The 13,868-nt window shown below is 41.1% G+C and overlaps 1 protein-coding gene across 1 annotated transcript in view; it reads left to right on the forward strand.

The window, feature by feature from the left end:
• LOC143378790 (alkaline phosphatase) overlaps positions 1-13,868 on the forward strand; it is a 355,608-nt gene that overhangs the window by 49,914 nt on the left and 291,826 nt on the right. Inside the window, exon 2 of the mRNA XM_076830761.1 lies at positions 10,330-10,580. Coding sequence (XP_076686876.1) covers positions 10,330-10,580 — 251 coding nt within the window. The remainder of the gene's footprint in view (positions 1-10,329; positions 10,581-13,868) is intronic.

Below are 13,868 nucleotides of genomic sequence, written 5' to 3' on the forward strand. Positions count from 1 at the left end.
TTACTAATATCCCACGGTTTCCGGCTATTATACTTATGCAGTTACCATTCGTATCTTCTTCACGAGTGAGATACTCCCTTTACGTGGATGCTCCAACGATCCTACCCTTTTATGGCATTGTCCATTGCCAGCAAACTTTAACAGTATTCGGTGCATGCAAATGCTGTTTCGTCCATTCGATCATTAGAGGCCCTTGGATAATATTACACAAACGGAGTGACTTCTGCTTAAACTCCGTCGTGGTAAAATAAGCCTTGCATTACATTTGAAAGAAAATTTTAACTACTGTCTGAGAAGATAAGCGTACAGCTACGACATTCTACTATTTCTCAGGTGAAATCCGATTAGTGTTCTTATATGAGGGATTTTGTCTGTCATATATTTTCATCACTTCGTTTCTGTAGCATGGCTTTCTTATCAGGAAAAATATTTAAATATTAGAGAATTCATTTACAGTCCTTACGGATTTCCACCCCTATCTTAATTTGTCTATTTTTATTGTGTTTGTGTAGTTTGAAGGATACCTGCTTGTAAATGTGCATATATAAATCACTATCATTAGTTTCTGCTATTCGTATCGTTATTATATAAATAATTATATATTCAGCTTAACTTACAAGGGGAGGACACCATGAGGTAGACACCAATTTTGATGAGCCTTGGCACGATGGATTTATGTCGAAAATAAGTAAATAGGTGTCCGAGCGTTTCTGCCAATGGGCCTTAATAATAAAAATATTTACATGTAAATTATTAAAAATTTCATAGTGGCCGTGGGGTTTTAGTGGTAAAAATCTCACACTACCCTGGCGTCCGCGGGAGATTCCCTTCTGGAGGCGTCGGGGTGTCTTTTGAAGATGTCTCCACGTTAAAAAAAACTTTATAAATTTTTTTTTATAAATTATTTTTCTTATAATTTTTTTTATATTTTTTTTTAACTTGGGGAAATCTTCAAAATGCACCCCGACTCCTTCAGAGTCCGAGAGAATTTACCCATTAAAACCCCACGGCCACTATGAAATTTTTAATAATTTTTAATATTTCTGTAAATATCTCTATTATTAAGGCCCATTGGCAGAAACGCTCGGACATCTATTTAATTATTTTCGATATAGATCCATCGTGCCAAGGCTCATCAAAATCGGTGTCTACCACATGGTGTGCTCCGCTTGTTAGTTACGTGTCACAGAAATTATTGACATGTAAAGAATTAAATAATATTGCTGAATAATCTGTGCTCGATACAGTTTCCAAAATTATCAATGTACATATACAAAATTGTAGAATGATTTATGTCTGACTATATACGAATCAGTATCACTTGCGCTGTCTTTATTACTATGTTCTCCTCCTCCTTAATCACAGTTTTCAACCTCATGGTTACCCATACTTATTTACTTATTACATCTTTGTGTAATTTTCTATCTATGCATTACCGTATGCAATTTAAAAAAAAACTTTGATTAGAAGCTTCATTATATAGTTCCCCAGTGACATCTACGTTCGATCTATGTATATGGAAAATTTTCTTATATACGGTTCGGAAGATGTTACCGGACGATGAAATTTCGAAGAAAGTGATGTCGATAGCATGAATATAGGATGATTCTAGAAAGTGGGTCAAGCTGTAGCTCCTCACCAAGGCATGGTAGAAAATATTGGTAGAAGGAAACGTTGCATTGTTTAACCGTTTAACGGAAACCACGCTGCTCTGAACATATATTTTCTGTACACGTAATAATACAGTCGTATTTTAAAATTACAGTTTCTCTACAATAGGATTTTATCATATTTTTCTGCCTCGACTACTATGTATTTATATGTGGGTTTAAATATTAAGGCAGACATCGAAAACTACATACCTATTTCTGAGGTGCTTTATAGTTCGGTATTAACTAAATAAAAAATTATTTAAATAATGGATCAAATAAAAGTTATTTTAATTTTAGAGTATTTGACGAATAAAGTTACTTTTTTTATTCGTCGAGCGTTTCAACTTCAGCGTCGCATAAATTTATCAAAATTAACTTTAACATTAGCTTTATTTGACGGCAAATAATTTTCGTAATCCCCGACCCTCAACGGCTTGAATACACGCACTAGAAAATTATTCAATATCAACTAAAGTTAAAGTTACAATTAAAGTTAAAATTGAGAAATTATTCATCGAATAAAATTAACCCGGTTCAAAATTTCCGGGTTAAAGTTAACCCGGTATAAAATTTCGAATAACGAATAAAAGTTAAAAAAAAATTATTCGTTATTCGAAATTTTATTCAAATCAAAATTCTCCCCATCTCTGCTTTACAGTTTGCATATCTACAAGATGATTATTTTGCTGCGCCGAATATTGAAACGTTCAATAGACGCTAATTTGGCTAGTATTGCATTATTCAGTTATTATTTTATATATTGTTTGTTTCTGCAGAACGGTCGAGTGCGCGCGGAATGGTTGAGCAAAAGGAAAAAGGGATGGAAGTTTATAAACGAGGAGTACGTGCTTCGCGCAGCACGACTCAATTACATTTACCGTCTCTACATCATAATGCCGGTATATGCTCCATAACATCTGGCGTACACTGACTGCAGATCACTAATCCAGCAATGCACGTGAATCCATCGTAATTAAATTTCGATTATACAAACGTAGCTGGCACACGGGAACGGGGACGCACGTGCGCCTCCGTCCCCTGTGTCACCAGCTTCTCGCGAATCATTGACGCGTGTATTTATTTATGAATATTCAGTCAGTGTGCGCATAGGCAATCGCCAATCCTGAAATGGACACAAACGAACGTGCTGGATTTCAATCTGCGCGGCTCTCGCTAATATTTATCGGGATTCCGTAGTAAAATAAATTCCGACGCGGCTCGTATGTTTCACTGGTTACCAACCCCCGTAAATCCTCGACTCACCGCGCGAACCATCAAACTTGCACAGTTTTCGGGTTAACGATGTGGGAGGGGGGTAGTTTCGTGTGTGAATCAAGAATCAATGACTAAAACGTTCTCGAGATCATAGTTAAATAGGTGCCGACTGCAAGTACCGTAGAACATTCAGTATCCGAATTGTAGAAGGATTAGTACATAATAATTATATGAACTTGGGTACAACTGAAAGCTCTTGAGAATGAAGCTTCTTAATTTGCCCTACAACAGTGTCCAATTTTCCACGAGTTACTCCACCCCTTAAGGGTTCCTCAAAGCTTACGATGTTAATAAACATTGCGTCAAAGAACAAGTCTCAGCTTCAATTTATTTCTTCGTATATAATTGAAAAAGGAACACTATTGGTATTCGATAATTAGGCAGAAAATAGTTTCTGCAGTAAAAGTTCTTATTTAATAATAAAAACAGATACCGTATTGTGCTCTGGATGTAGATTTTGTACTGTTTTTAATTTTTTTTAAGTAGAAAACAGGTGATTAGGTTTAGGGCGAAGTGAATCACCGTCGTGTCCGAATTTCTACTCACCAAAATTTTAGCAACATAATCGCACAATTCAATATATGCTGTAACCTCTATTTCTATTCGAAGGCATTTTATTTTTTGTTTATCATTATTTTATGCTTTACTGTTGTGTTACAAAACATCCCCATAAAAGATGTAACTTATTTTAACCTGAAAAGGCAACATATTATGTGAGTAGAATTTGGTACAAATGGTGAGTAGAAATACGTACATCGCTATTTTTCGTGAGCAGAAATACGGACATCTAAAGCATTATATTTAATTACAAATTACTAGTAGTTAAACATCTTGAAACATCTTTCTTAAATAGTTTCCGACTGGTTGATTTATTATTAAAGAATTAATCAATTACTCCGCAAATTTTGATCGCAAACAAATTTTTTACACCTTCTTTCCGAAGTAACCTCTTAAATGAGCAGAAATTGGAACATTCACCTTATTTCAGGGGAAACGAATCGGTGTGAAACAAATGGGCAAATGTTCCTCGTCGGATATGAGAGTACAGTTTTACAATTCTGAATAACTCACGAGTGTTTGTTCTGCGTCGACTGACCGTGCGGACGGTGGTTCCCCCGTCGCAAACGGAGGGGAATGTTCAATTTTCTAGCGATAAAGCGACGGAAAAATTACAGCAACTCTGGTTTCGGGGCGTGCGTGACCGACGAATTATTTTGCGATAAATATAAAAGCGGACCGCGAAGCACGCAACGCAGGTAAATGAATTCGCTTATCTGACGAAATGCGGGGTCGCGTCGCGCCGGCTACGCGTTAATGTAAAAAATCCGCGGAATTTACGGAAACATAAATTTCGGCGCTCTGTTTTTCGGATGCCGATTAATTGCGGCTGGTTGACCGCCGTGCACGAACAAAACCGCTGCGGTCGTTTTCAAGCGCGCGGGGGGGATCCATGGATTTACAGGATTCATATTTCCCGCGCTGCTGGAAATTCTATTCCCGCGTCGCCGGGGTAGAAATGAAACTTCGTTAGGTGTAATTTCGTCCGTTTTAATCGCGGCACGCGTTAAACTCGGATTACCCGCTGCACACTTCGCTGTGCCCGTTAGAAATTCGCGCCGCTCTGGGCGTGATTGACACTCGATAGCGTGACAGCGACGAATTGGGTGAGTATAGATCGCTTCATTCTCAAATAGTTATAGGGAAATACTCTGATTGGTTCGGGTTTCGGGTGTGCTCTTCTGAACGTAAACGTTATTGGATAATCCGTGTACCTATTTATAATAATTTGGTGCTCGGCGTTATTCCATGTGAAATTAATTTGTGAAACCTGTGGAAACATTTAAAACTTATATATTTTATTAAGCAGAGAAAAAGGTATGAAAATATATGAAACGAAGAATAGGATAAAAGGATAAAAGATACTGTACTAGAATTTATCGTTTTTTTGCTTAATAAAATATATAAGTTTTCTAATTCATTTTTTTTCATATTGTTAATGAATGCTAATTAATTTTATTATTATTGTTATTCGACTTTATTACTTGGTAAATATACAAAGAACAGTAATACATAAAGCACAGCAAAGTAAAAGGGGAGCCTGCAGGACAATACTGTTAGAAGCCTAACCGCAACTAAATAACTACAACTAAAACTAAAATCAGAAAAGAAAAGAAAAAGGAAAGAGGAAATTTTTTTCAGTAATATTAATAAGAATAATTGACAATGATCGAATGTAACCAGAAAAGAATATAATTTTTGGCGCCGATAATGGTTATTTGTTAAAGATATTACCTCTTACACCATAACTTTTAAAATTTATCTTATAACAGTTATGATGTCCCCACGAAATTCAAAGTAGGTATGTATGCAAAAGTGGACGGCGACTTGATCGCCGAGTTGCAGTGCTTCGAGCGCTTCTGATCTGAATTTCTAAACAATAATAACTAAAAAACGAAGCCTCTGCTGCAATTCCGTTACTCTTAATTTCCATCTTATTTCATTACGAAGAATCTATTTCAATTTTCTACTATACACATGCACAGCCAGTTAAAAGGTCTATGTACAGTTATTGTATATCCATCGGCATCAAAATACACCCATCAGTGTCCTACAGTTTAACAATATTTCAAGAGTATCCCTTTCCCGACGTTTCGCAAAAGATACACGTCTCCAACGAGAAACACAGATCCGACGACTCGAATGCAAGGTGTATCGGGTCTTGCTTTCATGGAAATGCGGGTTCGGCCAATATCGCGACACGATATGGCAGTTCGCTAACAATGGCACAGTTTGAACTTGCCCATTAACGGCTACTAGTCGGCAATGTGTTCCTAGGCAAACCGTAACGGCGAGGTCCCCGACTATTTAGTGCAGTTTGTAGGAAACAGTCGTTCACCCTAACGCGCTTCCGGTGATCCTGGCTGCCGGGCATCGAACAAAATCGCCACGGATACAAATCCGCCGAACTCCCTTCGTCAACTGTTATACGCATTTGCAGCCCCAACTTCCCCAAACATGGCGCGTCGACGATTACGCGAGTAATCAGGTGTTGCAGCTGCTGGTATCTCGACGTTTGAACACCGGAGGAATTCTATTCTCTCTTCTTGTCACGGGATGGCTTACAAGGGGACACCGCGAACTCACGCTCACCGATTGCGACGCACTTTGTGAGCTTTGCCTTCATACTTTTTTTTCTACACTTTGGATTCTCGACTGCTCTGTTGTTCGTCTAGAGCATCTTTCTTCCAGTGTGCCAGCAAATAGCATGTTTGCTTTATCACCATTTAGAGCGGAGTGAGTAGCAACATGTTACAATTTACCCTTGTTTGAATTTTCGCGTTTTAGTTTCAGCTGAGAAACTAAACATCAAATTACTAAAATACGCACGCATTATAATAAACCAATGTGTACTGATTCGTTTGCGACAAAGAAGCAAAAATTCAAACGGTTTCTAACGGCGGTTAATTGAGATAAAATTGCTAAGACACAATTTACTTACGTGCTCTACGTACTAAAGTTCTGTGCTATAACCACAAAATGAATACGTAACGCTCGTTTGTGTTATTAAAACCGACGGTGCTAATATCGTCAAGCAGCTCTCGCATGCTGTGGATTAACAGATTTGTCGTTGAAAAGATTCCACTTATGTTACAATTTACCCCGTGTTACAACCTGTCCCGGTCTCCCCTACCAAAAGCAACGTGGTCTTCTGCATTTGGCGGCTTACCTTCCATTGCACGACTGCTTCTTCCAACAACATGCACACAATATTATGCTCTTAAATAAGCTATTTAAATTAATAGATAATTATTACCAACAGACACATATAAATATAAATTTTTACAATCAGAATTAAATCAAATTGTTTAGCATTCGCTAGATTAACCAAATACATTATTTTATAAATTCTCAACCCGCTAAGAGACTCATACCAACCCTTCTCAAATCAACTCTCGTAACTATAAAAACTCGAACCCTTCTTAATTTCCGCGCCACGAACTGCTATATTTCTTAATATTTTCTAATCGCCAGGAGCATTCAATGAAAATCTCCGAAAATACAAACCCTTCCACCATAATTCTCTTTGCAAGCAGGATTGAGAAAAAAACTATATTCTCCCGAAGGGTGGGTGCAAAGGGCGAGCAAGAAAAACGCCCGTCGAGGTTGAATGGATGTTGATTTGAGAAGATAATAATCGTCCTCTTTCTATTCTCTTAACTCGGCTAACGTGGTTCTCGTGCGTTAAAACCCACTGTCCGTGCGATCATACGGGTCGCCGTGCGACTTTCGTTCCACGGCGAAGTCTCTTTTTTTCCCTCCCCCAGCCCCCCCGCGGATAAAGGCAGCAAACGACTTCCTCGGAAACAGTTGGACCCAGCCCGTTTCACTAACAGATTCAATTAAGATATCCAGTCCCTTCGGCAGCGTTCAGACGAGAAACGCTCCTGTCCCGGGCAGGAGGAAGGGCTGGGGTGCGCGGCCCGAAGCTGCAACATGACAATTTCGACGAGATTGCGAGCTTCCTCGAGAAGAAGCACGGTGCTTAGAGATTAGCATCATCTCCGCTTGCGCTTCTCGAGCATTCGCGAAATTCCCCGCGGACAGCTAATAACACCGCGGCGCATTCCGGGCTGCATTATCGAGCACGCCTATTAAATGCATTAGGAATTAAATGAATAACGCGTGCCGCGATCGCGATAAGGAGGGATCGCGCGCGGAAAGCGTCGGGAGTGGAAGATTGAATTTAGATACACGGAAGCAAACTGGCATGGATTTACAAATTACACCCTGGCGAGTTCGAAGGAAGTTGCAGGGGATGAAACTGGTACTCTCCTCTCTCAAGGAATAGGCAAATGTTACGGCGTGCGCGTGTTACGAAGTCCTTCGAAGGTGTAATTTGTTGCTGAAAGGAGGCTAATTTTTCTAACAAGGGGTGCAAGGGGTTCGAGCCACCGATTTGCTTTAAATTTTGCATGTACACAGTTAGCGCGGAATATTATTAATATTCTTTATTACTCACTATAGGAAAATACATGTGAATTCAGTAATGTAGTAGAACAATTAGAGTAAAAGGATGGCCGTGGTGTAAACCCAGTTCTGTAGTCCCAGTTGCCAGCAACAAAATATGTTATAAATCGCAAAAGCACGACAAATGGATTGGACATTCTCTGTTTTTTCACCTTTACCCTTCATATGAATTTGCGGATCGCAGCTGGCGTAAAAATCCTTTTGTTTATGGTGGGGATACAATAAGAATTGCTAACGCTGGCTTGCGGGTAGAGAAATGTCACGGAGACTCAAAGAAATTAAATATTTAAGAAGCAAAAAATATTTTCCATTCGAACTTCCCCACGCGAAGTGGCGATTTCATATGCATCAACCTAATACATAGTAGGGGAGACCGGGGCTAGTTGTTACACTTTTCAGTTTTTTATTTTTTATTTTTTTTGCATTCCATTTTCAATACTATCAATGACTCTGACTTAAAGTACGTTCTTTCCTCTACCGATGACCGCTATCGCATGTAATTAAACGAAAACCATGACTTTGAAACAAGCCATTTTGAAAGTTGAGACATGTTGACAACAGAATTAAATTTTACGAAACGAGGCTTATTATGAGTAATATAATTATATTTTCTTGAACAAAAGTAAGTTTATTAATATTAAGAATCTGTTACAATAAATATACAATAAAAAATCTATTTGAAAAATAATAAAAACTACTGAAATCAGTTGCACTAATTATCGTCATCCGTTTCATACGGGGACTCGCAATTAATGCACACATAAAAGTGATTCTTCGGTTTTGCACACTTCTCATGTGCCCACTTTTTGCATTCTATGCACTGAATCCACTTTGTGGAGCCCCTCTTTAAATTTGAAAAAGGAGAGAGACAGTGCAAGCAAACGCATTCTTCATCTTCCATTTTTCATCTGCCTTTTCTTTCCTGTATGTTTTTTTTATTTTTATGTCATCAGTTTCCTTTCTAAAACTTTTTACTAAAATCTTTTTAGGTTTTAATTTTTTACTTTTCGTTTTTTCTTTTAACTCTAATCCCCTATGGATTAATTATATACATATGCAAGATCTTAGGCACATCACAAAACCGTCGTGGCGTCTCTACCACCACGTTCTTTATCTGCGGTACTTTTCTTTTCCTACGTTTCTAACATTCACATTTCTAAATTCTCTTACTGTTTACAACTTCCTCCCTATTCTTCTACAGTTCGTTTCTCGAGGGTTTCGCCTGGGCCTGGCGTTCGTCAAGAACACGTGGCGACCAGGTCCTCGCGAGTCCAAGCGGAATCGTTTCTCACGTAGCTTTCTCTTTTACCGATCTAGGCATTTCTTCAGTTTTCTGTCTTGCTCTTTCTCTATTCCTTCCTTCACTTCTTCCACCCCTGGTTAAGGGTATGGTTTGTGAAGAGACAGTCAATCGGTATCGAGCAGTTCCTGCGTTCACTTGCCGATGACCTCACGCGAGTCTCTGGCTACATCGTCGCAATCATTATATTAAATAAATTCAGTGTTATGTCAGACGGAGTCGTGCTTTATTTTACTACCTACCACTTCACCGTTTTACACAGTTGTGAAATGCCTAGTTTCTCTTAGAATGTCAATTTGTACATCACCTTACGTTTCACGCAGTACTGCGAGAGTTTGAAGAAGCTTTCATCGAGCACCATTGTATTGTGTCGGATTAATCAAATGCTATTAACCGACTATGGTCGTGAACATGGTGTGCCACACTATTTGGCTTCCATGATTCAACTAGACGTTGCTAACAGAGTATCATAAGGCTCTTACAGTTTGATGAAATATTGCAATATTAATTTCCTCCTGTTATCCCTCATCCCCCTCTCTTCTACCGCGCCACTCTTCCATTAAATTTCGAGCTTTATCAAACATTAACTCCAGTCCCCTTACGCTTCTCCTACACGCGTGAAACTCTACTTAACAGCGATCCAACCCAATCACGCCTCCAATCAAACCACACCGAATCCATTAGCCGCAAGTCCCACTTACCGCGACAATTACACTTCCATTACTGAACCGACACCTCTTCAGCGGCGATAGAAACGGAAAGAAAGACCCAGAAAGTGGCTTCATAGCTGGACGCAACGATCCGCGAGCGAAGCCTTCCCGCGCAGCATTGTATCCCGTTCACAAAAGTCCCTCCCCCGTTCCTCGCTCCTTCAAACAGCTCTCTCTACACGCGGCAACAAAGACCGATAAACGAACAATACTTACGGCAAATGCCAGCAATGACGGCCGATTTTCCCGGCGGCGCTCCGAGACTGTAGATTCAATTAAGATAGCGGGATGTGTGGCCCAGAGGAACGGGGGGTAGTAGTCGGGCACAGTCCACTCAGGCGAGAAAAAAAATTTCTGTTCCCAGAGAGGGAGGTCTGGTATGAGGCAGCGACACGCGCGATCGAAGCTCGTATCCGCGCGTCGGCGGCGAGCTCGAGCGTCAGCGGGACGACGCCGCCGGGCGGCGTGGCGCGGGGCGTCGTTCTCTTCGTCGGCGACGGGATGGGGATGAGCACTCTCACGGCAGCGAGGATCCTCTCGGGTCAACGTCATGGAAACACGGGCGAGGAAGCGCAACTCGCCTGGGACAGCTTCCCGGCGGTGGCACTGGCAAGGGTGAGTCCTCCCTTCTTCCATCTTCTCTTTTCGTCGTCTCTATCCCACCGCTTCCGCGGCCCCCACTCCCTTTCGTTCCCACCCCCCCCGTTCGTCGACTTTTCCTAGCGTTCGCCATCCTCATTTCCAGCTCCAGCGTCTCCGCTCACCGTTCCCCTGTACCCTTTGTCTCCTCCTCTTTCAGCTTTCGGTGAAGGTACCAGGAAAGGTACGTGGAAACTTTACCCCTAGGGGGGATTCCACCTCCATCACCGGGGCTAGATTTCGGGAACGTCTGCGCTCCTGGATTTGCTTATTACGTAACGGATTGACTCGATTCCACCCGGGTATCTCGTATCGCCTGATGATCCGGCGGACCCTCGGGGAACCGGGGTGAATACGTCATGAGCGCGGATGTCGTAACGGACCCTATTATCGCGTATAGTGGTGCACGCGTGCAGTCTCTTAGCCAGTGCTTTTGTGGGTTAGGGTACGTTTATGTTGGTGCTGCGATAATAGCGAAGGAAGAGAAATATTTCTTTCCCGACGCTTTTATCGTTGGTCATCTATATAGTCATCTCGCTCTTATCGTCGCTCTGATCGTTTATCGCAGCTTCAACGTAAACGTACCCTTACGCTTCGGCGCGTGAGTAACCCTCGAAATATTTCCTCCGAAGTTGCGGGAGCCGTCAAGAAGAACAAAGTGACGAGTGGTTAAGCGTAACGTCAATGCAGAGCATTTATTAGAATTAATATCTGGCTCCCGAATTGATTCTCTGTAGAGAAATGACGAGAACTGTAAAGCTTAAATTTTACAAGGGCGCGCGGTAATTTAGTCCGTGCTTTTTCCCCGGAATTTTATTGAGAAAAACACCGAGGGAACTCGAAGGGAGGTTACACGAAATCGTATGTAAAATCGAGCTTACAGAAGTGTATTCAGCTTTATCGTTTGATGAAGCAGCGGAAACGAGGTGAATTACACTCGCTCAGGATTTGCTTATCGCGCGGCCGTTCGTTTTTCAATTTTCGCTAGCTTTTTCAGAGTACGGGCACGTCCAGATACGCATTGCAGCATTCCCCATCGCCGCATTATTAACGACGTGTATTCTTCTGTGATACATTACCGCTCTTTGTCTCCGGCGGTGGAGAATTTGTATGTTACTGTAATGCGTAATTCAGGGACTATTGAGCGCGCGCTGCATCGAATATTTCTCCTTGTACTCCGGCATTTTCGTTCCGAGCATTTCTCCCCGATAAGTGTATTGGAGCACGACGAGAGAAACTTTTACTTCGGAAAGTTCTGTCCTGGATTTCAAGAGCAGCTGAACCTCTGATCTGAAGCTTGGTTATTTTGTAACTGGACTCTGACTTCGCAGAATATTAGTTCAGTTTTGTATAATTACTTTTTAGGGACGAGCGAGTCAGTCTCCTTCGTCTCGTAATATTCTGTCACTATATATGTTGCTGTTAGTTTTGTGGATACCGTGCACCGAGGTGGTAAATGAAACTAATTCTATTAGGGGAAAGGTGTCTAAAACGACCGCCTTAAGGGGACTAGGTAGTCGAAAAATCGATTTTTTGTATTGCATTTTCCGAAAGTACTATCCTTTCTGAATAAAATGCCGTTTGGTTTATATTAAAATTCGCAAAATTGTTGATTTGGCAGCTAAAAAGGTTGAGCGGTAACTTATAGCGTCGCCTTTACCCAGAAACTTTAAACGCGTTTTTCTCGAATATTTGTTACTCTTCATTTTTTTCCTGATTGCGAACGAATTGAGGTTCAGATCGACTTGAAAAAATTATGGGATGTGTAAAACATGTGCCATTTCGGGTGAAACCTCTTATAGTGTCCGTAAAAATACGAGATTTTCATAAAAAAAATTAAGAAGTCACCGGATTTTTGTAGCGCACAAACCATGATGGTAGTTTTTTATGCGTCGCCCCTAAAGAGGATAGAGGATCTCGCCCCTGTAGACGAGAATACCCCCTTGAGTCATTCATCGTCAGTCTAACCAATTTCATCGTTACTTAAAATGCTCCTTCGATTAATATCTTCGGTTAAAATCGATTCTCAGCACCCCTTTCAGCAGCAGAGAAGAATAAGCAAAGTCGTCGAGGGTGAGAGTAAACGATTTAATCGCCACCTAACAAGTTCCCCGAAATTCAATTACACGAGGACTTTGCCTACCTTTCGGTCCCGTTTCATTTTTCTAGTTCCTCTCGGGCAACGCGTGCAACCCTTTCCATCGCCCATGTCCTCTCCACTTTTCATCACTCAGAGAGAGTCTCGAGTGCACGTAACATCGGGGGACGTAGGTAACCTTTCGAGAGAGTGTTTCCAAAGGATTTCGCGATTCCCTCGTTATCCCGTTAATTACAGGACTCCGTTGTCGGCAATCTTGACGGTCCGGCGGTCTGTGTTGACCACTCGCGAGCCTTCTATTCACTTCGTGGCATCGAGAACTAATTAAATCCAGGCTTTTTGCCGTGAAATTTAAGGGAAAGCCACGCGTGACGTCATTCCATCGTATTACACGTTACGATTCGCAATTTTCGAAGTATCTATTTGATTTATTCCTCCCTCAGACGCAACGTTTTGTTTCAAATGTTTATATTTCTTGAAGGGATTATATTTCGATGCAACGTCACTGGCAGCTTGTGCGCGGTTTTTTATAGTTTAGGTGCTAGTTTTCCTGGTCCGTGAACGCATTTTCAATGGCTCCTAGTGCTTGGGTGACCGGGGCCCAATGAAGGGTCAGAGGCCCTCAACGTTTTCCCGTGCTGCTTTTACCTTCCCAAATACCAATGGAATGTTATTATTCCAACGCCTTAGGTAATGTTTATGCTGGATTGTAACCAACAAAGAACTATGTCTTCTTTGATTTTGGGACCGGAACATAGTCAACCTCGATCTTTTATACAGTTCATTTCGAACATCGGATAATATAAGTCCCCGAGTACGATCTGTGATTACTTACAATGCCTTAGGTAATGTTTATGCTGCAAATTTCTGTAACTCTATTTTTCTGAAAAAATTCCGATTTTTTTTTAACTTTGCAGGTTTGTAGGGAACCTCAATATTATAGCAGTATCAGGCAATTTTTTTCTACTACCTTTTGGTCCGTCGGGGTGGAAACACCTCTTAAAAATGAATGTTTGCTTTCCTATTTTCCTATATATGTTGAGAACTATAGTAGCGAAACCTGCATTCTGTCCACCTTTGTTCCCCGTTTCTCGCTCGCCGCCTCTTTTATTCGATCGCCAAGGACACGGACCTCCGGCGGGAAATTCTCCAGCAAAGTTCCATTC

This window comes from Andrena cerasifolii, chromosome 2 (genome assembly GCF_050908995.1).
Source record: "Andrena cerasifolii isolate SP2316 chromosome 2, iyAndCera1_principal, whole genome shotgun sequence".
NCBI classification, from domain to species: domain Eukaryota; kingdom Metazoa; phylum Arthropoda; class Insecta; order Hymenoptera; family Andrenidae; genus Andrena; species Andrena cerasifolii.